The following is a 26,713-nucleotide window of genomic DNA, read 5'->3' on the forward strand; positions in this document are numbered from 1 at the left end:
CACGCTCCATCCAGGACATCATCCCCCGCATCTACCCAGCTTGTAACTCTATCGAAAAAAGAGATCTGATTAGTCTGGCATGACTTGTTTTTGAGAAATCCATGTTGACTATTAGCAATGACTGCATTTGTTTCTAAGTGTTTGCAGACCGCTTCCTTCACAATCTTTTCCAGAATCTTGCCTGATATCGACGTGAGGCTGACCGGACATTGGTCGTTGTTTGGGTCATCCTTTTTTCCCTTCTTGAAGATTGGGACCACATTGGCCCTCCTCCAATCTGCTGGAACTTCTCCTGTTCTCCAAGAACTCTCAAAGATGGTTGCGAATGGTTCCGAAATGACTTCCGCTAGTTCCTTCAATACTCTGGGGTGTAGTTGATCTGGCCCTGAAAGGGGACTTGGACTCATTTAGAGTGGCCAGGTATTATTGGACGACTTCTTTCCCAATTTGGGGTTGGATGTCCTCCAATCCCTCATCCACTCCATCTTGCTGAGGTTGAAGACTCTCTTTTTGTGAGAAGACCGAGGCAAAGAAGGCATTAAGTAGTTCTGCCCTTTCCCTATCATCCCCTGTCAGCATTGCCCCATCTTCTCCTCGAAGAGGCCCTATCGCCTCCTTGTTCTTCCTTTTTCTACTGACATAAGAAAAGAAGTCCTTTTTATTGTTTTTAATGTCCCTGGCAGGCCTGAGCTCATTTTGTGCTTTAGCCTTGTGGACCTTTTCCCTACGGGAGTTGGCTATTTGTTTGAATTCTTCTTTGGTGATTTCTCCCTTTTTCCACTTCTTGTGTATGTCACTTTTGAGTCTTACCACAGTTAGAAGATCTTTGGACAAGTGCTCCTTTGCACTTGTCCTATTTTTTTCTCTTTGTTGGCACTATTTGCAATTGCACCTTGAGTATTTCACTCTTGAAAAACTCCCATCCATCTGTAGCTCCTTGTCTTTTAGTATCGGCGTCCACGGAATCCCACTCAGTATTTCCTCCATTTTTCGGAAGTCCAGAATGTGGGTTTGACTTGTCTTAGTTTCAGCCATTCTTCGTATTGCGAACTGCAGGAGCACATGGTCACTTGCCTCTAAGGATCCTGCTTTGATCAGGTCCTCCGTGATTGGGCCTCGGGGGTGGATTGACCCTCCTCCTCCTGAGTCTCCCTCTCTGGATCGCATTGGGGCAGGTGGGCAAGCAATGTGGGTGGGGGGAATAGGATGGCTGTGCGTTCCCCTTGAAGCCAAAGCAGAGGATGGTCTGGATAGCCTTTGTGGCCTCATAGAATCATAGAATCAAAGGGTTGGAAGAGACCTGGTGGGCCATCCAGTCCAACCCCATTCTGCCAAGAAGCAGGAATATTGCATTCAAATCACCCCTGACAGATGGCCATCAGCCTCTGTTTAAAAGTTTCCAAAGATGGCCTCTTTCAGCTCTGATTCCACCCAGTGGGGAGGGTCCCTCTCACAGAGACACACCCACAGCCTCACCTTGCTCTCCTTCCTCTTCCTCCCAAGAGGCTTCTTCAGGTCAGCAGTCCAAGGCGCCTGAGGGGAGGGGGCACCAGGGTCCCTGAGGGGCAGGACCCACCTGGGCAGCGGTGGGCTCTGTCCTCAGGGAAGTGGGGGCTCCACTGGATTTGCCAGGCCAGTGACCCAAGGGTTGGCCCCTTCCTCCCTTCCTTCCTTCCTTGGAGAGCCAAGGCCCCGCCCTGCTGCCCCGCCCTCGCCCCTGCCTGGCTTGCTCTCCCACTTATGGGGTACCTCTCTCTCTCTCTCTCTTTCTCTGCCTCCCTCTCTCTTGCCGACAGTCTTCCACAGGATCTTTGCTAATGGTGAGCCTGTGCCTCTGTTCTGTGGTGTGACTTTCAGATGAAATACATGTGTGATAGCTACACATATATATATATGTCCTGAAGGCGCGTAGAAGGTGTTCCCCTCTTGCTTGTGAGGCTGGTGGGCCTGGCCTCTCTCCCCCCCCCCCCCATCTTTGTAGATTATCCATTGAGGGGTGGGTGAGGAGGGGGTCTGCCTTTGCTGCATGGGGGAGCCTCCCGCACGCGGCCTCAATGGCTGCTCTTAGTCATTGTTGTTGTTGGTGCTGCTGCCGCAAAGGTCTCGCTCCTTGCTCTTCCCCTCGGCCTGGGCTCCGCTTGCTTCTTGCTTGTGTCTGCTGTGGAGGCTCCGGTGTGGTGCGTGTGTGTTGGGGTCTTCAGGGGAAGGGGCTGAGCCTTGGCTCCTCTTCCTCCTGCTGCTGCTGCTTTGGCTGTGCGCTTAGTGTTGCCCTCCTTGCACCAAAGAGCAAACGATGTCTGACTGGACGGGAAGGCAGGCACATTATTCCTAGGCCGATGCTGCTGCTGCCTCTGCTCTCATGGCATCTGCCTTCCTTAGCTGGTTGCCCGATGCCTCTGCTTTGACGGCTTTGAGGAGATGCTCAGCTCTGGGTGTTGGGACCGGGACCCCAAGCCGGAGGGAGTGCCGGCCTGCCTCCCCGTCCACCACGGTTTGGTCTTGGGGACTAAAGAGTGCCTTCGCTTTGGCCAGGCAGGAGGGCTCTGGAGCCCCTGGCCAAGGCGTTCTTCTCGGGGGCGGGGCACAGATGGACGGCGGACCAGACCGGGGCCCAGCGGAGAGGCAGCAGTGGCGGCGGCAGCAGCGGCAGCGAAGGAGAGGCCGAGGAAGGTAACCGCAGGTGGAGGAGCAGCTTCGGCAGAAGGGGCTGCATGCAAGGACCGGGTGCGGGGCGTGTTCCCCTGCTAGCTGCAAGGGACGGGCTTTGGGGGTGACGCCTGAGGGGGTCCCCCGGCTGATGTGGATGGTGGGATACATGAATGGATGGGGTCTGGGGGCTGCACCCTCCCTCCTCCCCCCAGGGACAGAGCGGGATGCAGAAGAATCCCAGGAAGAGCAGAGGCCGAGCAGGAGGGAGAAGAAGTGGAAAGGAATCCAGAGGAAGGCGGCCCAGAGGAGCCAAGGCAGGAATCCCTCTGAGCAGCAGCCGCGGCATCTGCAAGGAGTGCGCTGCTTGCTGGAGAAGAATGGACAAGAGCCATGTTTAACTATCCGGAATCCCAGGGGGAATCTCCTCCAAGCTCTGCAGGTCTTGTGAAGAACCAGAATGGAAGCAGTAACGAGAAATGCATCATGCCTCTTTGGAAGGAGAAATATTTGCCGCTGGAGGAGGACTTCTCCCTAATGTGGCATGTGCTGTGACTAGCACACAGAAGCGCATGGAGGCTCATATGTGTGCTGCCTTGATTTCATGTTGGAAACCCCAAGGAGAGAGTGGAGGGCAGATCGGTCCATGGGCACTTGAGGGGGAGCTCTGCTTTTGCCGGAGGAGAAGGAGGAACAGCTAGCATCCCCTCAAAGCAGACCCTTGGTTCACAGCCTGCTTCCAGAAGACTGCAGGTTTGTCTCTGTGTCTCCACACAGTGATGGGTGGAAGGAGCCCCTCAAGGCTTGCCAGGGACATTAATAACAATAAAAAGAGCTTCTTTTTTTCTGCCAGTAGAAAAAGGAAGAACAAGGATAGGGCCTCTTTGAGAAGAAGATTCCATGGATGCCGATACTAAAAAACAAGGGAGTTACGTATGGATGGGAGTTTTTCAAGAGTGAAATACTCAAGGCGCAATTGCAAACAATGCCAACAAAGAGGGGGAAAAATAGGGTAAGTGCAAAGAAGCCAGAATGAATGTCCAAAGAACTTCTAACTGTGCTAAGACATAAAAGAGACATGCACAAGAAGTGGAAAAAGGGAGAAATCACCAAAGAAGAATTCAAACAAATAGCCAACACCTGTAGGGAAAAGGTCCGCAAGGCTAAAGCGTAAAACGAGCTCAGGCTTGCCAGGGACATTAAAAACAATAAAAAGGGCTTCTTTTCTTATGTCAGTAGAAGAAGGAAAAACTAGGAGGCGATAGGGCCTTTTCGAGGAGAAGATGGGGCAATGCTGACAGGGGATGATAGGGAAAAGGCAGAACTACTAAATACCTTCTTTGCCTCGGTCTTCTCAAAAAAAGAAAGTCATTTTCAACCTCAGCAAGATGGAGTGGATGAGGGATTAGAGGACATCCAACCCCAAATTGGGAAACAAGTCATCCAGGAATACCTGGCCGCTCTAAATGAGTTCCAGTCCCCTTTCAGGGCCAGATCAACAACACCCAAGAGTATTGAAGGAACTAGCGGAAGTCATTTCGGAACCATTGGCAACCATCTTTGAGAGTTCTTGGAGAACGGGAGAAGTTCCAGCAGATTGGAGGAGGGCCAATCTTCAAGAAGGGAAAAAAGGATGACCCAAACAATGACCAATGTCCGGTCAGCCTCACGTTGATACCGGGCAAGATTCTGGAAAAGATTGTCAAGGAAGAGGTCTGCAAACACTTAGAAACCAATGCGGTCATCGCAAAGAGTCAACATGGATTTATCAAAAACAAGTCATGCCAGACTCATTGGATCTCTTTTTTCGATAGAGTTACAAGCTGGGTAGATGCGGGGAATGATGCCGTGGATGTAGCGTACCTTCTTTGACAAGGTCCCCCATGACCTTCTGGCAAGGAAACTAGTCCAATGTGTGCTAGGCAAAACTACGGTGAGGTGGATCAGTAATGGGTCAAATGGAAGAAACCCAGAGGGTGATTCTCCCCAAGGCTTCCTCTTCATTCTGGAAAGAAGTGACAAGTGGAGTGCCCCAGGGTTCCGTCCTGGGCCCGGTCCTGTTCAACATCTTTATTAATGACTTAGATGAAGGGCGAGAAGGCAGGATCATCAAGTTTGCAGCCACGAGTCCTCCTGGGGCCGTGTTGGTGACCAGTCCCATTGTGACAAAGGGTTGTATGGTCTCTTTTAACAGAAGCAGAGCCTGAAGTTTTTCTCTTTCTTTGTTCTGATGGCACTCCACTTACCAAGGAAGGAAGGAGCTTGTGTGAACAGGAAGACTCTCTTTGGCCTGTTGACCGTGGGAGAGAAGCAGGGCGAGGGGGTCTGCATGTCGCCTTCTGGATTGTGGCTCTCTGTCCTCCTCTTCTCAGGAGCCAGTCTCAGAAGAGTCCAAGAGAAGAGGGCATCAGAGCCACGTCTAAATGTTGGAAAGGACGTCACCTGGGAAAAGAGGCCAAGCTTGTTTTCTTCTGCTCCAGAGGCTTGGACACAGTGGAGCGTTGGAGGGAAAGAGATTCCTCTTAAACATGAGGAAGGCCTTCCTGATCATCCAAGCCACCGAGCAGTGGAGAATGCTGCTGCTCACTACCTCTGAGGATGCTTGCCATAGATGCAGGTGAAACATCAGGAGAAAATGCCTCTAGAACATGGCCATATAGTCCGGAAATACCTACAACAACCCAATGCTGCTGCTGCTGCTGCCTGGGAGTCTGGTGGAGCCTCCTTCCTCCTGTGAGGCCTTGAGCAGAGGCAGGATGGCCGTCTGTTGGGAGGGCTTGGCTGGTGGTGCCTTCCTGCCTGGCAGAAGGGGCCAGGATGGTCTCCTCTGTTGCAGTGGTAATAAAAGTTGGACGGATTGCAGCCATAAAGTAATTAGTTTATTTACATTCTATTTACAGAAAGCAAGGCAGCACAAAGCAAGCCCGTCTGCATTCAGGCAAAGACATCTCGGGAAAATGGCAATTGTAGTTTTCTCTTATCAGTATTCTGATGACTAGAGTCCGGTCTCATCAGAGGAAGCAGGAAAACATTTCATGCTGTCCTTCTAGGATAACTTAAACCTCTGTGGTCTGTTAACTACAGACAGCTTTACAAACACACTTGGAAATCTCCTAATACATCCTCCAGCTCTGCGATCCTAACTATCAGCCTCTTTGGTCCCATCTCTCTCCGCTGGTTCTTCTGTGATCTCTGGTGGAGGAGAAGGAGGGGAGGGGCTGCAGCTGTGGATCAGGATCGGCATTAGCAACTGCCCCCGGTCATCCTCCCTTTGGGGCCGCAGGAGGATCAGGGCAGAGTGACCCTTGGGTGTTTCTGGTGCATGGAATTCGGAAAGAGGGGCCGTGACAAGTGGGCTTTCTGCCCTATTTTTGGGACTGATTGGGTCCTGCAAATGTGGTTTCAGCCCGGTGACCAGAGGGCGGACTAAGGGATCCACAAGGACCCTTCGGAAAGTGATGCCCTGGGGCTTTACTCGGAGCCCAAGTGAGAGCAGCTCCTCCACTAGTAATCTGTCTTCCGGTGTAGTAATGAGACATGTAGAGACATCTCGTGAGTGCTCATCTCTGTAAAGCCAGTCGATGGACTTGATCTTGACTTCTGACTGGGGAACAATGATGCCTGGCTCAAGAGCAGTACGTGTGAAAAAGATCTTGGAGTCCTCGTGGACAACAAGTTAAACATGAGCCAGGAATGTGATGTGGCGGCAAAAAAAGCCAATGGGATTTTGGCCTGCATCAATAGGAGCATAGTGTCTAGATCCAGGGAAGTCATGCTCCCCATGCTGTATTCTGCTTTGGTTAGACCACTTTACCTGGAATCACATTGTGTCCAATTCTGGGCACCACAATTCAAGAGAGATATTGACTCTAAGCTGGAATGTGTCCAGAGGAGGGTGACTAAAATGATCAAGGGTCTGGAAAACAAGCCCTATGCGGAGCGGCTTAAGGAGCTGGGCATGTTTAGCTGAAGAAGAGAAGCCTGAGAGGAGATATGATAGCCATGTATAAATATGTGAGAGGAAGCCACAGGGAGGAGGAGGGAGCAAGCTTCCTTTCTGCTTCCCTGGAGACTAGGACACAATGGAGGAATGGCTTCAAACTACAAGAGAGGAGATTCCATCTGAACATGAGGAAGAACTTGGTGATTGTGAGAGCCGTTCAGCAGTGGAACTCTCTGCTGGTGTGGTGGAGACTCCTTCTTTGGAAGCTTTTAAACAGAGGCTGGATGGTCATCTGTCAGGGGTGATTTGAATGCAATATTCCTGCTTCTTGGCAGAATGGGGTTGGACTGGATGGCCCAGGAGGTCTCTTCCAACTCTAGGATTCCATGATTCTATGTTCCTGGTGCATGGAATTTGGAAGTAGAGGCCCTGACAAGTGGGCTTTCTGCCCTATTTTTGGGACTGATTGGGTCCTGCAAATGTGGTTTCAGCCCAGTGACCAGAGGGCGGACTAGGGGATCCACAAGGACCCTTCGAAAAGTGATGCCTTGGGGCTTTACTCGGGGCTCAAGTGAGAGCAGCTCCTCCACTAATAGTCTGTCTTCCAGTGTAATAAGGAGACCTGTAGAGTGGTGTCTCATGAGTGGTCATCTCTGTAAAGCCTGTCGTTGGACTTGATCTTGACTTCTGACCGGCTTTCAAGACCATCTTCTATGTGCTGAGTCAGGTTCAACACTTGCGATGCGCATCTTTTTTCTGACGCCAGCTTTCTGTGGAATCAGACATGGCCAGAATTGCCCCGCTTGTCCCTTGGCGTTGGTCCAGTAGGCTTGGGTGGTCTCTCCCTCTGTGGCCGAAGGTGGGGTGGGGAGATTGCCCCTTGGGGTCTCCTTCCCTTGCTGACCGCCTGCTCCTTAGGCCTGGCTGTTCCTGCCTGGCGTGGCCTTGTCTTGCGTGCGTTCAAGGGAGCTTGCCACATCCCCTCTTCCCACCTCCTGTTTTGGTGGGGGACTCAGAGAGGGACTCGTGGGTGTATTAATGGGGGGTGGGTTGCCATGTCTGAGAGGGGCTGGGCAAGAGAGCCGCCTCCCCTGGGCTCCCCTTCTGGGCTCCTGCTTTGCCCGTCTCCAGTGCGTGTGCATGGTGCTGCGCTTGCCGTGTTCTCTGGCTGCCTTTGCTGTCCCTGGAGGGGCCGGGTCTCCTCCTGGCCTTCCCCTCCTCTTCCTTCAGCCCTCTTCCCTCTCTCTCCCCCTTCCCTGCTCTGCCTCTTGTCTCAGGCCTGGGCTTTTGGGGCTGCGTGGGGTTCTGCAGGGCCGCCCCCCCCCGGCCTTGGTCCCCTTTCCTTTTGGGCAGAGAAAGAGGGGCAGGACGGGGCCCCCTCACGTGTCTCCCTTTCCCCCTTCTCTGCAGTGGCTCCAGACACCATCAACAACCACGTGAAGACCTGTCGCGAGGAGCAGAAGAACCTGCACTTCTTCGCCCCCGAGTATGGAGGTAGGGCCAGATTTGGGACCTGCAAAGTGGGGTGGGGGTGAGGGAGGGGGGGCTTCCTGTGTTGACATTGGCAGCACAGCAAGGCAGGAACAGATCAATCACAGCCACCTAAGCTATAAACTACTTCATTTTTACAGCTATTAGAAGCTACTTAATACTCAGCATTAGAAGCTACTTAATATTGTATTTGATATGTACTGTAAACCGACCTGAGTCCCTCGTCGAGGTTGAGAAGGCCGGTATAGAAATCCTCTAAATAAATAAATAAAATAAATAATACTCAGCACATCGTAAACATGCTTCTTTACCATCCAATTGTAACATCTTCAACTGTTACCAGCACTAGTCCACACCTCCTGCATTCCAGAGTGACGTATGATGTATGACACTGCATCCACTTGATTTATGACTTCTCTAGGAATGCTGTTCCCTCCATGGTTCAGTTAACTCTTTCCACACAGGAATACATTACACTCATTACACATAGCTACTGCATTTTAAACATACATGCATACTTGGAAATCTACATTATAAATGGCAAACCGCTTCAACATGCTCCCTTCTGATTGCTGTTGAGAGCCGTTTCCACCCTGACGATGGCCTCTCTTCTTCTTCTCCGCAGAGGTTGCGCATGTCACCACCGCGGTGGACATCTACTCCTTTGGGATGTGTGCGCTGGAGGTGAGGCGCCTCTCTTTCCCCCTGCCCTCATTTCCCGCATTTGGGGTGAAGTGGCCAGGGCAAGAAGGCCCCACCCTTGTTCCCGTTACCTTTCCCGGGAATCTCAAAAAGCTGCCCTGTTGGGGCTGGGGCAGTCTCGTGGGGCTGAGGAAGGGGACGAAGGGGGAGAAAGAGAGAGACCCCCATCTCCTGGGGATGGTGGGGATGCTGCCGACATGGACCCCAATGGAGGAGTGGGGCCCGGCTGTGGGGAGGTGTCTGTGGAGGGTGGACCCACTTGACCCCCTGTTCCCTTGTGCAGATGGCGGTGCTGGAGATCCAGGGCAACGGGGAGTCCTCGTACGTGCCCCAGGAGGCCATCCACAGCGCCATCCAGCTCCTGGAGGACCCCCTGCAACGGGTAAGGAAGAGCCTGCAGACCCTTGCCCCGGTTGCACCTCCAGAAGCCAAGAGCGTTTTGGGCAGGGGTCCTCAAACCTTTTAAACAGAGGGCTACAGTCCCCAAAACTGTTGGAAGGCTGGATTATAATTTGGAAAAAAACATAAATGAATTCCTATGCACGCTGCACATGTCTTGAAAGAATACAATAATTAAAATGAAGAACAATTTTAACAAATAGAAACGTAATGTATTGTCGAAGGCTTTCATGGCTGGAATCACTGGGTTGTTGTAGGTTTTTTCGGGCTATATGGCCATGGTCTAGAGGCATTCTCTCCTGACGTTTCGCCTGCATCCACGGCAAGCATCCTCAGAGGTAGTGAGGTCTGTTGGAACTAGGAAAAAAGGGTTTATATATCTGTGGAATGTGAGACAAAGGACTCTTGTCTGTTGGAGCTAGGTGGGAATGTTTCAACTGACCACCTTGATTAGCATTTGACGGCCTGGCAGTGCCTGATATAAATAAATATAAAGTTTATATAAACTTACTAGTATTTCAGTGGGAAGTGTGGGACTGCTTTTGGCTGATGGGATATTATTTATTATTTATGTATTTACTATATTTATATCCCGCCTCCCTCAGCGCAGAGGCGACTCGAAGCAGTTCACAAATTGGCAACAATTCGATGCCTCAACAATTATAGCAAGTAAAAACAATCAAGAAATTCTGTTAAAAACAATAGCATATGATATAAAAATATATAAAAACCGTACAAAGCCTGAAAACGTTATCGTGAGCGTCTCCATGTCAAATCGTTATTCCATTGCGTTATCAAGTACTTCCATAATTCTGTTTAGCTATGCCGTATTTGGGAAGGCCTGCTCAAAAAGCCAGGTTTTCACCCTTTTTTGAAAAGTCAGGAGGGAGGGAGCCAATCTTCTATCTCTAGGCAGGGTGTTCCACAGTTGAGGGGCCACCACTGAGAAGGCCTTGTCTCTCGTCCCCGCCAGACACATCTGCAACAAAGGCAGGAGCGAGAGCAGGACCTCCCCAGAAGATCTTAACGTCTTAGATAGCATTGTTGTTGTTCTCGTTGTGTGCTTTCAAGCCGTTTCAGACTTAGGTTGACACTGAGTGAGGGCCAGGTAAAGGACTTTGGAGGGCCATATTCGGCCCACGGGCCTTAGAATCATGGAATCCTAGAATCCTAGAGTTGGAAGAGACCTCCTGGGCCATGCAGTCCAACCCCATTCTGCCAAGAAGCAAGAATATTGCATTCAAAGCACCCCTGACAGATGGCCATCCAGCCTCTGTTTAAAAGCTTCCAAAGAAGGAGCCTCCACCACACTCCGGGGCAGAGAGTTCCACTGCCTTAGTTTGAGGATCCCTGGTTTTGTGGGTGAAGGTTAAGTTCATACTGCCCAGGGATGGGTCTGACTGCAGAACTTAAAATTAAAGTAAAATAAAAGAGTAAAAATTCACGCAGTCCGAAAACGCTAGTCAAAGATGAAGAAAAATGAGGGAAAGATTCTTAGCTGCTGCCATAGCAGCGGATGAAGGGAACTGAGGCAGTAGCCCCTCCCACTGGCTATATATATATACTCTCAAGGGGAGAGTGGGCGGGGCTACCGCCTAAAAGTGTCTAATAAGTTTTCTAGAAGATTCCAAACTGTCTGCGCAGGAAATAGCATATGTGCGATTCACAGGGACCACGATGGGGAAAAAACATTTATCATAATTTTGCTCTTCTTTCGGTTGATGTATTTTTCATCAACATACCATAACCACGACCAAATAAATAAATAAATAAATAAAAGTAAAATAAAAATAAAATAGTAAAAATTCACGCAGTCCAGAAACGCTAGTCAAAGATGAAGAATAATGAGGGAAAGATTCCTAGCTGCTGCCAGAGCGGCGGATGAAAGGAACTGAGGCAATAGCCCCTCCCACTGGCGATATATAGTCTCAAGGGGAGAGTGGGCGGGGCTACCACCTAAAAGTGTCTAATAGGTTTTCTAGAAGAAAATGAAAGATTCCTAGCTGCTGCCAGAGCAGCGGATGAAAGGAACTGAGGCAGTAGCCCCTCCCACTGGCTATATATACTCTCAAGGGGAGAGTGGGCGGGGCTATCGCCTAAAAGTGTCTAATAAGTTTTCTAGAAGATTCTGAACTGTCTGTGCAGGCGCAGGAAATACCGTATGTGCGATTCACAGGGACCATGATGGGGAACCCCCACTCCCCAGTTAACAGGGTGGTGGTGGTGTGGGGGGGGGAGGAGGCACCCCAAGGGTTCCCACCCATCAGAGACGCCTCCTCCTCCTCCTCCTCCTGGGAGGGTGTGCCTGCCCACCCTTCCCATCCTTCCCTTCTTTTCTCCCTCCAGGAGTTCATCCAGAAGTGCCTGGAGCCCCAGCCCAGCCGGAGGCCCACGGCCCGGGAGCTGCTCTTCCACCAGGCCCTCTTTGAAGTGCCCTCCCTCAAGCTCCTGGCTTCCCACTGCATTGTGGGGCATCAGCGTACGTGGGGGGGGGGAATGGGGGAGGCTGCTTGGGGGGCCCTCTCCAGCCCCTACGCCCATTGCCTCTTGAGGAGAGCAGCAAGCGGATCCGGCCCAATGTTCGCTCTTGGTCAGCAGCAACCTCTTCGGCACCGAGGGGGAAATGGAGGCAGTGGGTCCTCCCTGGGGGTCAAGGAGGAGAGTCCTCGGCCCACCCACTCACTTTGACCATGCCTCCCTGCTCCTGCCTCCTCCGTGCCGAGGGACCCATGCCCAAATCAGGGGCCCCTCCCTCCCTCTCTCCCTCCCATCTGGGGGCCCCACAGTCTCCCCAGCCTGAGAGGGAAGGGCCCCCCAGTGTGACCCCAGCTCCCCTTCTCCCGGCAGACATGATCCCGGAGAACGCGCTGGAGGAGAGGACCAAGAACCTGGACATGAGTGCCGTCCTGGCCGAGATCCACCACGCAGACCGCGAGGGCGTCCGCATGATGTGAGGCTCCTGGATAGATGCGGGGGGGGGGGGGGGGAGGTTGGTTAGCACCCCCTTTGTGGGGGGGGGGTGTTTGTTCCCTGCTGACCGGGTCCTTTGCTTTCTCCTCCTCTCCTCCCAGTTTCTCCCAGTCCCCGGCCCTGGAGCTGGACAAATTCCTGGAAGACGTGCGGTAAGAGCGAGGGGCCAAGACCCCTTTGCCCCCCCCCCCTTTCCTCTCTGCAAAGGTTGTGGGGCACCGGCCCTGACTCTCCTCCTTCTCTGCCCCCCCCCCCCCTCAATTGCAGGAACGGCATCTACCCCTTGACGGCCTTTGGCCTCCCCCGCCCTCAGCAGCCGCAGCAGGAAGAGGTGAAGTCCCCCATTGCGCCCCCCTCCGTCAAGACCCCCACGCCTGAGCCAGCCGAAGTGGAGACACGCAAAGTGAGCCCCCCCCCCCATCCTGAAATCTGCCAGTCTGAAGGCAGACCCTCTAGAAGCCCCCATTTCTCCTCCTCTTGCCACTGCTCCTCGGCCTCACTCTGCTTCTCTCTCCCGTCAGGTGGTCCTGATGCAGTGCAACATTGAGCCGGTGGAGGAGGGCGTCAAGCATCACGTATGTCTACATGGGATAGGGGGGTGTTTGGGGTTTTTTTGGGGGGTGGTCTCCTCCAGCCTCCGAAATGAAGGTCCTCAAGGGCCCCACTTCCCTCTCTCCTCTTCTGCAGTTGACTTTGCTGCTGAAACTGGAAGATAAACTGAACCGGCACCTGAGCTGCGACCTGCTTCCCAGTGAGTGCCCTCCCCCCCATTTCCCTTCTCTCCCCTTACCCCCCCCCCAAGTCTTTGGGGCCAAGCATTCATTGCTCTCTCCTGCCCCCCAGGTGACAACATCCAGGAGCTTGCAGCCGAATTGGTCCAGCTGGGATTCATCAGCGAGGTGGGTTCCCCCCCCCACTCACCTGCCCCCTTCCTCCCCTGCCCCACTCTTTGGGTCCCAGGCCTCCGCCCCCCAAAAAACTATCAGGCTGGGGAGTTGGCGGGCACAGCCTCCCACTGTGGCAATTCCCTTCTCTGACTGAGAAAGAAGGGGGGGCGCTCACAGAATCATGGTGGTGGTGGTGGTAGTGGTGGGAGAGACCCAAGGGCTAGGTCAACCTCCTCCTGCAAGCCAGGAGCATTGTCTCAAAGCCCTCCTGACAGACGACCATCTAGCCTCTGCTTAGAAACCTCATTCAGCCAGGGATTGGGAGCCTTCTCTCCTTCAGTTTGAACCCAGTGCCTTGCCTCCTCCTCTTCCTCTTCCTTGGCAAGAGTTCAGTCTGGCTCTCCTAACTGTTCCTTCTACAGTCCCGTTATTCTCCAGACCCTCCTCAGATGCCGTCTTGGCTTCCGGGCCTTCCAGGACCTCCCCTGGGCCCCTCCCCTCTTGTCCGCCTCCTTCTTGGCTTCCCTGGCCCAGAACTGGACACAGGGCGATTCCACGTGAACCCTGACCTAAGTAGAATGCCCAGACAAGACCCAAGGCTCCTCGAAGCAGCCTAGAATGGCATTGGCCTTTTTTGCTGCCTCAGCTCCTGTTCCACTCGTGTCCCAATAAGACTGCCTGGTCCCTTTGTTATGAATAACTTGCAGATCTGCCACTCTCCAAATACACCATCTCTCTCCTTCCCAATGGAGCAGAGCATGGCGGGTAGAACAGACTCCTCAGGTCTGCCACACTTTGAGCATTATTAGATCGAGTCTTTTATAGGAATATTCTACAGGTGTCGTCCCAAAGCTGAAAATGAATGATAGACGTCTTCCATCTTATTTATTTATTTTATTTATTTACTACGCTTCTATACCACCATTCTCAGCCTGAGGGCGACTCATGGCGATTTCCTGGCCAGATGTTGACTCTTCTTGATTGGTGTCGACAAACACAAGGCTTGTGTTGACTTCCTTCTTAACATAAGGAATGTTGCAAACATTTGTCTTAACTTGAAAGAACCATTGTCACAGTTCTGATCAGAGTTTACTTTCAGTTCTTATTGGCAACTTTTAATTACAGTCCAGCAAGCAAGACATTGCAGGTCTTAACATTTTACTGGTGCTTCCAAAATGATTTCCATTCATACATCCTTCCATTCCTCTTATCATAAGGAATATTGCAAACATTTCCTTAATTTGAAAGAACCATTGTCATAGTTCTGATCAGAGTTTACTTTTCAGTTCTTATTAGCAACTTTTAATCACAGTCCAGCAAGCAGGAAGTCAGATAATCCAGCCTTAATATTTTACTGGTGCTTCCAAAATGATTAACTCCAACCATACATCCTTCCATTCCTCTTATCATAAGGAACATTGCAAACATTTCTCTTAACTTGAAAGAACCATTGTCACAGTTCTGATCAGTTTACTTTTCAGTTCTTATTAGCAACTTTTAATCACAGTCCAGCAAGCAGGTAGCTAGTCATTGCAGGCCTTAATATTCCAAAATGATTAACTCCATCCATACATCCTTCCATTCCTTTTATCATAAGGAACATTGCAAACATTTCTCTTAACTTGAAAGAACCATTGTCACAGTTCTGATCAGTTTACTTTTCAGTTCTTATTAGCAACTTTTAATCACAGTCCAGCAAGCAGGTAGTTAGACATTGCAGGCCTTAATATTCCAAAATGATTAACTCCAACCATACATCCTTCCATTCCTTTTATCATAAGGAACATTGCAAACATTTCTCTTAACTTGAAAGAACCATTGTCACAGTTCTGATCAGTTTTCAGTTCTTATTAGCAACTTTTAATCACAGTCCAGCAAGCAGGTAGCTAGTCATTGCAGGCCTTAATATTCCAAAATGATTAACTCCATCCATACATCCTTCCATTCCTTTTATCATAAGGAACATTGCAAACATTTCTCTTAACTTGAAAGAACCATTGTCACAGTTCTGATCAGTTTACTTTTCAGTTCTTATTAGCAACTTTTAATCACAGTCCAGCAAGCAGGTAGTTAGACATTGCAGGCCTTAATATTCCAAAATGATTAACTCCAACCATACATCCTTCCATTCCTTTTATCATAAGGAACATTGCAAACATTTCTCTTAACTTGAAAGAACCATTGTCACAGTTCTGATCAGTTTTCAGTTCTTATTAGCAACTTTTAATCACAGTCCAGCAAGCAGGTAGCTAGTCATTGCAGGCCTTAATATTCCAAAATGATTAACTCCATCCATACATCCTTCCATTCCTTTTATCATAAGGAACATTGCAAACATTTCTCTTAACTTGAAAGAACCATTGTCACAGTTCTGATCAGTTTACTTTTCAGTTCTTATTAGCAACTTTTAATCACAGTCCAGCAAGCAGGTAGTTAGACATTGCAGGCCTTAATATTCCAAAATGATTAACTCCAACCATACATCCTTCCATTCCTTTTATCATAAGGAACATTGCAAACATTTCTCTTAACTTAAAAGAACCATTGTCACAGTTCTTAGCGGAGTTTACTTTTCAGTTCTTATTAGCAACTTTTAATCACAGTCCAGCAAGCAGGTAGCTAGTCATGGCAGGCCTTAATATTCCAAAATGATTAACTCTATCCATACATCCTTCCATTCATTCTCCCCACATTGATCAAATCTGCAGTGATATTTTTGTGACACCTCCCCCGAGGACTGTTTCAGGGCCAGGGTCCCCCGTCCTGTCTGATCCTTGACCCCCCCCCCCTTTCCCCCTTGTTCTTGTGCAGGCGGATCAGGGCCGGCTGAGCTGTTTACTTGAAGACGCCTTCAGCAAGTTCCTTTTCTCGCGGAACGGGGGCATGGCGGCTGTCACGGTTTCCACCTAAACCCGCCCCTCCCTCGGCACCGCTGCTGTTGCCGCCACTGCTGCCGCCGCCGCCGCCCCGCGCAGAGAGCCAACCGAGACCTGGCCCGCCGCCTCCTTTGCCGCTGCCGCGTTGCTGCCTGCATGCCGCTGCCGGCCGCCCTGCAGACAATCGATGCCACCGTTGGGGGGCCGGAAGGGGGCGGCAGGGGGCCAGTTGGGCGAGGGAGGGGCCACGCGCCTTGTGTCAGTATTATTACTCTTTCCCCTGTGGCCCCAAGGCCCCCCCCTACAGAAAAAAAAACCCGCATGGAGTTTTCTTTTGCTTGAATTGTACAGAGTTTTTGCACAGCAGAGAGAGGTCTGTCTTGTTATTTAAGGGAGGAGGGGAGCCCCCAAAGCCCCCTCTTTCCCATCCCATTGGGCACCCATGATCATCAGTCGTGGGGGGGCCTTCCCTCTCCCCCAAAGGGCCCCAGGCAGGCAGGCAGGAAAAGGGGGTGGTGTGGTGGTGGAGCTGGTGGTGTGTGGGGCTGGGGGGCTGTTCTCTTTATGAGGCCAATGGCCAGGGGCTGTGATGGGGGGGGGGGTCAGCGGGAGGCGGAGCTGGTTAATGGAAATGGGGGGCCTTCTTCCCTTGGGCTGCCGGGACCCCCTCCACCCGTGTGTTGTTTCTGTTCCTATTTTTAATAAACAGTTTTGTAAGGACTTGGCTGCCGTTGCAACTTTTTCTCTCCCTGATCCCCCCCACCCCACACAAACCCCCTCCTCAAGGGGTGGGAAGGGCCCTCTCTGCCAATGGGAGGGGGGTCCCAGGTCCCATCTCCATCTCCTCCCCGAGCCCACCGCAAAGAAGCCCCCAGAAGCACAGGGATGTAGAAACAAGGTTTAATCCAGGAGAATAAATACAAGGAGGACTTCCGGAATATCTTGAGGGGGGGAGGGAGGGAGGGCCAGGCAGGATTTCACTGGAAGGAGAAGCCGGAGCTGGGCAGCCCCCCACACCACTGGCCCACAAACCGGAGGACGTCCTGGCAGGGGGGGCTGTGAGACATCTGCAAGGAAAGGAGAACATACATGGTTTAAAGACATAAATAAATAAGTGAGGGGAAGTCCTAGGAAGGAGGAGGAAGCAAGCTTGTTTTCTGCTGCCCTGAAGACTAGGATAATAATAATAATAATAATATTGACTTGGCCACTGTGGTACACGCTCTGGTCACATCCCGCCTTGACTACTGCAACGCTCTCTACGTGGGGCTGCCCTTGAAGACGGCCCGGAAGCTTCAGCTGGTTCAGCGCGCGGCAGCCATGTTACTAACTGGAGCGGGTGGCAGGGAGCACACAACGCCCTTGTTGTCCCAGCTCCACTGGCTGCCGATTTGCTACCGGACCCAATTCAAGGTGCTGGTCTTGGCCTACAAAGCCCTAAACGGCTCCGGCCCAAAATACCTTTCGGACCGCATCTTGGCCTACGAGCCCACGAGGACCTTGAGATCGTCTGGGGAGGCCCTTCTCTCGATCCCGCCTGCCTCACAGGCGCGTCTGGCGGGGACGAGGGAGAGGGCCTTCTCGGTGGTGGCCCCCCGGCTATGGAACACTCTCCCTGCACACATCAGACAGGCGCCCTCCCTCATGTCCTTCCAAAAAAGCCTTAAGACATGGCTGTTCGAGAGGGCATTTAATTAAGTGCTATAATAATGTGGTAAAGATGACTGGAATGGAACAAGGAATATGAGACTGGTTATGATTCCACTATGAGACGAAGCGGATTTTTAGTGTTGTATGTAGTTGTTGTATAGTTTATATGTTCTTTGTAATTGTCTTTTATGTGTACTGTACACCGCCTTGAGTCGCCCTAATGGGCTGAGAATGGCGGTTAATAAGTGCATCAAATAAATAAAATAAATAAATAAATAATAATAATAATAATAATAATAATAATAATAATAATATAGAATCCAAGAGTGGGAAGAGACCTCCTGGGCCATCATCCAGTCCAACCCCATTCTACTAAGAAGCAGGAATTTTGTATTCAAAGCACCCCTGACAGATGGACATCCAGCCTCTGTTAAAAGCTTCCAGAGAAGGAGCCTCCACCACACTCCAAGGCAGAGAGTTCCACTGCTGAACGGCTCTCCCAGTCAGGAAGTTCTTCCTCATGTTCAGGTGGAATCTCCTCTCTTGGAGTTTGAAGCCATTGCTCCATTGCGTCCTAGTCTCCAGGGCTGTTGAAAGCAAATCTGCTCCCTCCTCCTCCCTGTGGCTTCCTCTCACATGTTTATACCTGGCTATCTCTGCCAATGGGAGGCAGCATACTGGGGAGGCCATAGACTGGGCCAAGCTCCCCCTTCCCCCATGACCTTGCTCCGACCTCACCTTGACCGCCATCAGGAACTTGTTCCAGCTCTCCTTGTTGGCCTCCTTCCCGGGACTCTTGAAGACCACTTTGTTCCTCAGCACTGGGTAGCCTGGCATGGAGGGAGGGAGGGAGAGGGGAGGGGAGGACAGCTGTTGCCAGGGGAGGGGGGAGGTGGCACCCCCAGGAAGCCCCTCCTCCTCCTGCCCCCCATAGAATCCTCCCTTAACCATCCCATCAGAAGACATGCTGCCAAACCCATCTCCCACACAGGCCTCATGAGAAGGGCCAGGTGGGAGTCCTGGGCCATTCCTTGCGCAGGAGAGGGCTCTGCGCATGCATATTTATTTATTTGTTTTGTTTGTTTACATTTATATGCCACCTTTCTCACCCCAAAGGGGACTCGGAGCCGCTTACAAGATGTATAGATAGATAGATAGATAGATAGATAGATAGATAGATAGATAGATATAGATATACACACACACAATATATTAGCATAGTATAATATCAGTATTGTAGATTACTATATTCTATTCTGTTCTGTGTGTATATGTGTGTGTGTGTGTATACACACACACACACACACTTTCCAGAATGATGAATTTCTCAGCAATATGCCCCCAAAATGCACTTTATTATTGATTTAGGATTGATTGATTTGCACGCCCTATCCCCTCTGAAAATTTCCATCACAGTTATATCTTACCTTGCTCATGTCCAGCATTAATTTTTTAAATTTTAAATTTTAAATTTGGCCCAGCCTTAGGTTTTAAATGCTTGTTGTGTTACTGTACTGCTTTATTATATTTTATTTTTGTTTATGAGGTATATTTTAACTGTTTTTGTATTGGGTTGTTGTAGGTTTTTCCGCGCTGTATGGCCATGTTCTGGAGGCAATATTTCTCCTGACGTTTCGCCTGCATCTATGGCAAGCATCCTCAGAGGTCGTGAGGTCTGTTGGAAGTAGAAAAAATGGGTTTATAGATCTGTGGAATGGCTGGGGTGGGGCAAAGAGTTCTTGTCTGCTGGAGCTAGGTGTGAATGTTTCAACTGAACACCTTGATTAGCATTTGATGGCTTGGCAGTCCCTGGGGGGAATCTTTTGTTGAGAGTGATTTTATGTGCCTGTTTGTTTCCCCTCTGTTGTTTTGCTGTTGTAATTTTAGAGGTTTTTTTTTTTAATACTGGTAGCCATATTTTGTTCATTTTCATGGTCTTTTCCTTTCTGTTAAAATTGTCCAACATGCTTCTTGTGGATTTTAGTGGCTTCTCTGTGTCGTCTGACATGGGGGTTTGTCCCACCCTGGACATCATTCCACAGAGATATAAACCCATGTTCCTATTTCCAACAGACCTCACTACCTCTGAGGATGCTTGCCATAGATGCAGGCGAAACATCAGGAGAAAAATTGCCTCCAGAACATGGCCATATAGCCCGGAAAAACCTACAACAACCCAGTGATTCCGGCCATGAAAGCCTTCAACAATACAGTGTTTTTGTATTGTTTGTTGCTATTGTTTTATTATTGATGTATTGTGGGCTCGGCCTCATGTAAGCTGCAGCGAGTCCCTTGGGGAGATGGTAGCAGGGTACAAATAAAGATTATTATTATTATTATTATTATTATTATTATTATTATTATTATTATGCTATATACCATTATATTGTAATATTATTAGTAATAAGGGAAACTCACATCTGTCATTGTTTTATTGCTTTGCTTGATGTTTTATTATTTGCTTATGAGTTTATTGTGTATTTGTATGTTGTTGTTGGCGGCCTTGGTCTTTGTAAGCCGCATCGAGTCCTTCGGGAGATTTTGCGGGGTATAAGTAAAGATAATAATAATAATAATAATAATAATAATAATAATAATGTACTACATTATAGTAGTAATAATTATAAGCACCGGGGTTGTGGCGCAGCTGGCTGAGTGTCCCCTGCATTAAGATCACTCTGACCACAAGGTCATGAGTTCGAACTCAGCCCGGGTTGGAGTGGGCTTCCAACCAATTGTGTGTAGCCTGTTGTCAACCTTTGCAACCCAAAAGACATCTGTCAAGTAGGAAAATAAGGTACAACCTTTAAAAAGTGTGGGGAGGCTAAATTAACTAATTTATGAGGCCATAAAAAAAAGACTCCAGCAAAAAGCATGCAGGGAATGCGGAAGTATTTCATCAGCGTCGCAGATGGACGATGAGAGCGACAGCTCCCCTGGCAGCCAGAAAAAAGTTAAATAGCCTCTGCGTATGTCTGTATAAGTTGTATGTCAAAATTGGCATTGAATGTTTGCCATATATGTGTACACTGTAATCCACCCTGAGTCCCCTGCGGGGTGAGGAGAAGGGCGGAATAGAAAAGCTGTAAATAAAATAAATAAATTATAATATTATAAATATTATATATATACATACACACACACTATCTATCTATCTATCTATCTATCTATCTATCTATCTATCTATATAAATTAGTATAGCACAGGAGGCAAGGTGGAACTTTTCCTTGGCCCGCCCTTTCTTCACTCAGTCCCCAACTGATGACCTATGCAGGGGACAAGATGGAACTGTCCCCTGACACCCCCCTCCCCCCGGTCTCTTCGTGCCCCCCTCCCCTGGTGCCCTCCTTACCGGTGACCAGGCAGGGCAGGGAGCGCACACCGGTGGAGGGGGCCAGCAGAGATGCCTCGTAGGTGCCGCGCTCGTCCTGCGGTAGCACCTGCTCCAGCCGCTGGTCCATCGAGACGGTCAGCACCCAGTCGCGCACCTCCTCACGATGCTCCTCCTGACGGATGGACGGACGGATGGGCAGGGGACAGAGATGTGGGGAAGGGGAGGATGCTGGGGAAATGCCCCCCTCCCCTCCCACCCAGAAAGGTCTGCTGCCACTCACTGAGACGTGCTGCTTGGCCGGGAGGGGCACCTCGAAAGGAATGTCCGTGAACTGGAAGTCCGCGTGGTCCAAGGCGTCCAGGGAGCCCTCCTCAATGGCCTGGGCAAGGGGGGTGTAAGGTGGGGTGGTTGGTACAGACCCCAAAGGCCACACCCCACAACCCCCCTTCCCCCCCTACACACACACACTTCAAGAGGGACAGGGAGACTCACGTCTGTCAGGTCCAGGAAGCGGTTCAGGAAGATGAAGGCCATGTTCTCCCAACCAACAGCCTGAGGAAAAAGAGGAGTGGGTGGTTGATAGGGGGTCTCCTGTGAGGGTAAGGAGCTTATTCCCCCTAAACACACACACAAACATAAACATACACACTTCCCAACTCAGGGGGTCTGGAGTTGAGTAGGCAGGGAACCCCTCTAAATGGGCAACAACAACAACAACAACAACAACAACAACAACAACAATAATAAACGTCCTAGATGCTTGGGAAGTGCTCGTCTTGTGATTTTGTGATACGAAATCTAGCATATAGATCTTGTTTGCTGTGACATACTGTGTTTTTGTGTCAATAATAATAATAATAAGCATCCTAGATGCTTGGAAAGTGTTCGACTTGTGATTTTGTGATACGAAATCCAGCATATAGATCTCATTTGCTGTGACATACTTTGGTTTTGTGCCGTATAATAATAATAATAATAATAATAATAATATAATAATAATAATATAATAATAATAATAATAATAGTCATCATCATCATCGTCATTCAAAAATACACCACACAGTCCTAGACGCTTGGGAAGTGTTCGACTTGTGATTTTGTGATACGAAATCCAGCATAGAGATCTCGTTTGCTGTGACATACTGTGCTTTGGTGTCAGAATAATAATAATAATAATAATAGTAATCATCCAGCAAAGGATCACCGCCTTGTCGGGGCGCTGGAGCTTGAGCACCTCAATGATGTCATGAGCGAAACCGTGAAGGGCCACCCAAGACGGGACGGTTGTGGCAGAGAGGTCAGACCAAGCGTGATCCCTGGGGAAGGCAATGGCAAACCACTCCAGTATCCTTGCCAAGAAAACTAAATGGATCAGTACAACCAGAGATATGTCGGTATGCCATTGGAAGATGGGACTCCCAGGTCGGAAGATGGCCAAAATGCTACTGGGGAGGAGCAGAGGATAAGTTCAACTAGCCCCAGATGTGATGACGCAGCTAGCTCAAAGCCGAAAGGAAGGCTAGCGGCCGACGGTACTGGAGGCGAACGACGAATCCGATGCTCTAAAGATCAACACACCATAGGAACCTGGAATGTAAGATCTATGAGCCAGGGCAAATTGGATGTTGTTATTGGTGAGATGTCAAGACTAAAGATAGACATTCTGGGGGTCAGCGAACTGAAATGGACTGGAATGGGCCACTTCACATCAGATGACCACCAGATCTACTACTGCGGACAAGAGGAACATCGAAGAAATGGAGTAGCCTTCATAATTAATAAGAAATTCGCTAAAGCGGTGCTTGGATACAACCCAAAAAATGACAGAATGATCTCAATTCGAGTGCAAGGAAAGCCTTTCAACATTACAGTGATCCAAATATATGCCCCAACCACAGCTGCTGAAGAAGCAGAAGTAGATCAGTTCTATGAGGATCTGCAGGAACTACTGGATAATACACCAAAAAGAGACATTATTTTCATCACAGGAGACTGGAATGCCAAGGTGGGAAGTCAAATGACAACTGGGATCACAGGCAAGCATGGTCTGGGAGAACAAAACGAAGCGGGACGCAGGCTGATAGAATTCTGCCAGGAAAACTCGCTGTGTATAACGAATACTCTCTTCCAACAACCTAAAAGACGGCTTTACACATGGACCTCTCCAGACGGTCAACACCGAAATCAGATTGACTACATCCTTTGCAGCCAAAGGTGGCGGACATCCATCCAGTCGGTGAAAACAAGACCTGGGGCTGACTGTAGCTCAGATCACGAACTTCTTATTGCCCAATTTAGAATAAAACTAAAGAGATCAGGGAAAATACACAGACCAGTTAGATATGATCTCACTAACATTCCTAGCGAATATACAGTGGAAGTGAAGAACAGATTTGAAGGACTAGATTTAGTAAACAGAGCCCCAGAAGAACTATGGACAGAAGTCCGAGACATTGTTCAGGAGGCAGCAACAAAGTACGCCCCAAAGAAAAAGAAAACCAAGAAGGCAAAATGGTTGTCTGCTGAGACACTGGAAGTAGCCCAAGAAAGGAGGAAAGCAAAAGGAAACAGGGATAATAAGGGGAGATATGCCCAGTTAAATGCGCAATTCCAGAGGTTAGCCAGAAGAGATAAGGAACTATTTTTAAATAAGCAATGCATGGAAGTGGAAGAAGACAACAGAATAGGAAGGACAAGAGACCTCTTCCAGAAAATTAGAAACATTGGAGGTAAATTTCAGGCAAAAATTGGTATGATAAGAAACAAAGATGGCAGGGACCTAACAGAAGCTGAAGAGATCAAGAGAAGGTGGCGAGACTATACAGAAGATCTGTATAGGAAGGATAATAATATCGAGGATACTTTTGATGGTGTGGTGAATGAATTAGAACCAGACATCCTGAGGAGTGAGGTTGAATGGGCCTTAAGAAGCATTGCTAACAACAAGGCAGCAGGAGATGACGGGATCCCAGCTGAACTGTTTAAAATCTTAAAAGATGATGCTGTCAAGGTGATGCATGCCATTTGCCAGCAAATATGGAAAACACAAGAATGGCCATCAGACTGGAAAAAATCAACTTATATCCCCATACCAAAAAAGGGAAATGCGAAAGACTGCTCCAACTTCCGTACAGTGGCCCTTATTTCTCATGCCAGTAAGGTAATGCTCAAGATCCTGCAAGGAAGACTCCAGCAATACATGGAGCGAGAGTTGCCAGATGTTCAAGCTGGGTTTAGAAAAGGTAGAGGAACGAGAGACCAAATTGCCAATATCCGCTGGATAATGGAGAAAAGCAGGGAGTTTCAGAAAAACATCTACTTCTGCTTCATTGACTATTCTAAAGCCTTTGACTGTGTGGATCATAATAAATTGTGGCAAGTCCTTAGTGGGATGGGCATACCAAGCCACCTTGTCTCTCTCCTGAGGAATCTGTACAAGGACCAAGAAGCAACAGTAAGAACTGACCAAGGAACAACAGACTGGTTCAAGATTGGGAAAGGCGTCCGGCAAGGCTGCATCCTCTCACCCAACCTTTTTAACTTGTATGCAGAACACATCATGCGAGGATGTGCGGGGCTTGAGGAATGCAAAGCTGGGGTGAAAATTGCTGGAAGAAACATTAACAACCTCAGATATGCAGATGACACCACTCTGATGGCCGAAAGCGAGGAGGAGCTGAGGAGCCTTCTCATCAAGGGGAAAGAAGAAAGCGCAAAAGCCGGGTTGCAGCTAAACGTCAAAAAAACCAAGATTATGGCAACAAGAATGATTGACAACTGGAAAATAGAGGGAGAAACCGTGGAGGCCGTGACAGACTTTGTATTTCTAGGTGCAAAGATTACTGCAGATGCAGACTGTGGCCAGGAAATCAGAAGACGCTTACTTCTTGGGAGGAGAGCAATGTCCAGTCTCGATAAAATAGTGAAGAGTAGAGACATCAGACTGGCAACCAAGATCCATTGCCTAGTCCAAGCCATGGTATTCCCTGTAGTCACCTACGGATGTGAGAGCTGGACCTTCGGGAAGGCTGAGCGAAGGAAGATGGATGCTCTTGAGCTGTGGTGTTGGAGGAAAGTGCTGAGAGTGCCTTGGACTGCGAGAAGATCCAACCAGTCCATCCTCCAGGAAAGAAAGCCCGACTGCTCACTGGAGGGAAGGAGACTAGAGACAAAGTTGAAGTCCTTTGGCCACATCATGAGGAGACAGGAAAGCCTAGAGAAGAGAATGATGCTGGGGAAAGTGGAAGGCAAAAGGAAGAGTGGCCGACCAAGGGCAAGATGGATGGATGGCATCCTTGAAGAGACTGGACTGACCTTGAAGGAGCTGGGGGTGGTGACGGCCGACAGGGAGCTCTGGCGTGGGCTGGTCCATGAGGTCACGAAGAGTCGGAGACGACTGAACGAATGAACAACAACAAGTAATCATCATCATCGTCATTCAAAAATACACCACACAGTCCTAGACACTTGGGAAGTGTTCGACTTGTGATTTTGTGATACGAAATCCAGCATAGAGATCTCGTCTGCTGTGACATGCTGTGTTTTTGTGTCAGTAAAATAATAATAATAATAATAATAATAATAATAATAATAATAGTAATAGTAATCACCATCATCGTCATTCAAAAATACATCACGCAGTCCTAGATGCTTGGGAAGTGTTCGACTTGTGATTTTGTGATATGAAATCCAGCAGAGAGATCTTGTTTGCTGTGACATACTGTGCTTTTGTGTCAATAATAATAATAATAATAATAATAGTAATAGTAATCATCATCATCATCATCATTCAAAAATATATCACACAGTCCTAAATGCTTGGGAAGTGTTCGACTTGTGATTTTGTGATACGAAATCCAGAAGAGAGATCTCGTTTGCTGTGACATACTGTGCTTTACTGTCAATAATAATAATAATAATAAGTATCCTAGACACTTGGGAAGTGTTCGACTTGTGATTTTGTGATACGAAATCCAGCATATAGATCTTGTTTGCTGTGACATGCTGTGCTTTTGTGTCACAATAATAATAATAATAATAATGATGTAATGATGATGTTTTATTGTACTGAGTTGTACTATTTTAATATGTATTGAGTTGTATTTGCTGTTTTATCTGATTGTATTTTATATGTACTGTAAACCGACCTGAGTCCCTCGTCGAGGTTGAGAAGGCCGGTATAGAAATCCTCTAAATAAATAAATAAATAAATAAATAAATAAATAATAATAATATTAAGCGTCCTAGATGCTTGGGAAGTGTTCAACTTGTGATTTTGTGATACGAAATCCAGCAGAGAGATCTCGTTTGCTGTGACATACTGTGCTTTTGTGTCAATAATAATAATAATAATAATAATAATAAGTATCCTAGACGCTTGGGAAGTGTTCGACTTGTGATTTTGTGATATGAAATCCAGCATATAGATCTCGTTTGCTGTGACATACTGTGCTTTTGTGTCAGTAATAATAATAATAATAATAATAAGCGTCCTAGATGCTTGGAAAGGGCTCAACTTGTGATTTTGTGATGCGAAATCCAGCATATAGATCTTGTTTGCTGTGACACGCTGTGTTTTTGTGTCACAATAATAATAATAATAATAATAATAATAATAATAATAATAATGATAAGCATCCTAGATGCTTGGGAAGTATTCAACTTGTGATTTTGTGATACAAAATCCAGCATATAGATCTCGTTTGCTATGACACACTGTGCTTTTGTGTCAATAATAATAATAATAATAATAATAATAATAATAATAATAATAATAATAATCTTTATATCCCACCACCACCTTCCTAAGAGGGAA

The 26,713-nt window shown here is 48.5% G+C and overlaps 2 protein-coding genes across 3 annotated transcripts in view; one reads left to right on the plus strand and one right to left on the minus strand.

Annotated features, from left to right (window-relative positions):
* NRBP1 (nuclear receptor binding protein 1) overlaps positions 1 to 16,634 on the plus strand; it is a 40,680-nt gene extending 24,046 nt beyond the window's left edge. The window contains exons 8-19 of one of the 2 annotated variants that reach the window (XM_067469290.1): positions 1,797 to 1,820; positions 8,000 to 8,083; positions 8,706 to 8,764; positions 9,066 to 9,164; positions 11,528 to 11,660; positions 12,029 to 12,131; positions 12,253 to 12,303; positions 12,419 to 12,554; positions 12,673 to 12,726; positions 12,839 to 12,902; positions 12,995 to 13,050; positions 15,850 to 16,634. In XM_067469290.1, the coding sequence (XP_067325391.1) occupies positions 1,797 to 1,820; positions 8,000 to 8,083; positions 8,706 to 8,764; positions 9,066 to 9,164; positions 11,528 to 11,660; positions 12,029 to 12,131; positions 12,253 to 12,303; positions 12,419 to 12,554; positions 12,673 to 12,726; positions 12,839 to 12,902; positions 12,995 to 13,050; positions 15,850 to 15,948 (962 nt within the window). In that variant the 3' untranslated portion in view covers positions 15,949 to 16,634. The remainder of the gene's footprint in view (positions 1 to 1,796; positions 1,821 to 7,999; positions 8,084 to 8,705; positions 8,765 to 9,065; positions 9,165 to 11,527; positions 11,661 to 12,028; positions 12,132 to 12,252; positions 12,304 to 12,418; positions 12,555 to 12,672; positions 12,727 to 12,838; positions 12,903 to 12,994; positions 13,051 to 15,849) is intronic. The other variant, XM_067469307.1, reaches the window with a different exon arrangement.
* A 166-nt stretch (positions 16,635 to 16,800) lies between these two features.
* Positions 16,801 to 26,713, minus strand: part of IFT172 (intraflagellar transport 172) — a 58,635-nt gene continuing 48,722 nt past the window's right edge. Inside the window, exons 44-48 of the mRNA XM_060754846.2 lie at positions 21,391 to 21,450; positions 21,179 to 21,277; positions 20,917 to 21,070; positions 18,303 to 18,394; positions 16,801 to 16,981 (exon numbers count right to left, since the gene is read on the minus strand). Of these exons, the coding sequence (XP_060610829.2) occupies positions 16,892 to 16,981; positions 18,303 to 18,394; positions 20,917 to 21,070; positions 21,179 to 21,277; positions 21,391 to 21,450 (495 nt within the window). The 3' untranslated portion in view covers positions 16,801 to 16,891. The remainder of the gene's footprint in view (positions 16,982 to 18,302; positions 18,395 to 20,916; positions 21,071 to 21,178; positions 21,278 to 21,390; positions 21,451 to 26,713) is intronic.

The sequence above is a fragment of the Anolis sagrei genome, chromosome 1 (assembly GCF_037176765.1).
Source record: "Anolis sagrei isolate rAnoSag1 chromosome 1, rAnoSag1.mat, whole genome shotgun sequence".
Lineage (NCBI taxonomy): Eukaryota > Metazoa > Chordata > Lepidosauria > Squamata > Dactyloidae > Anolis > Anolis sagrei.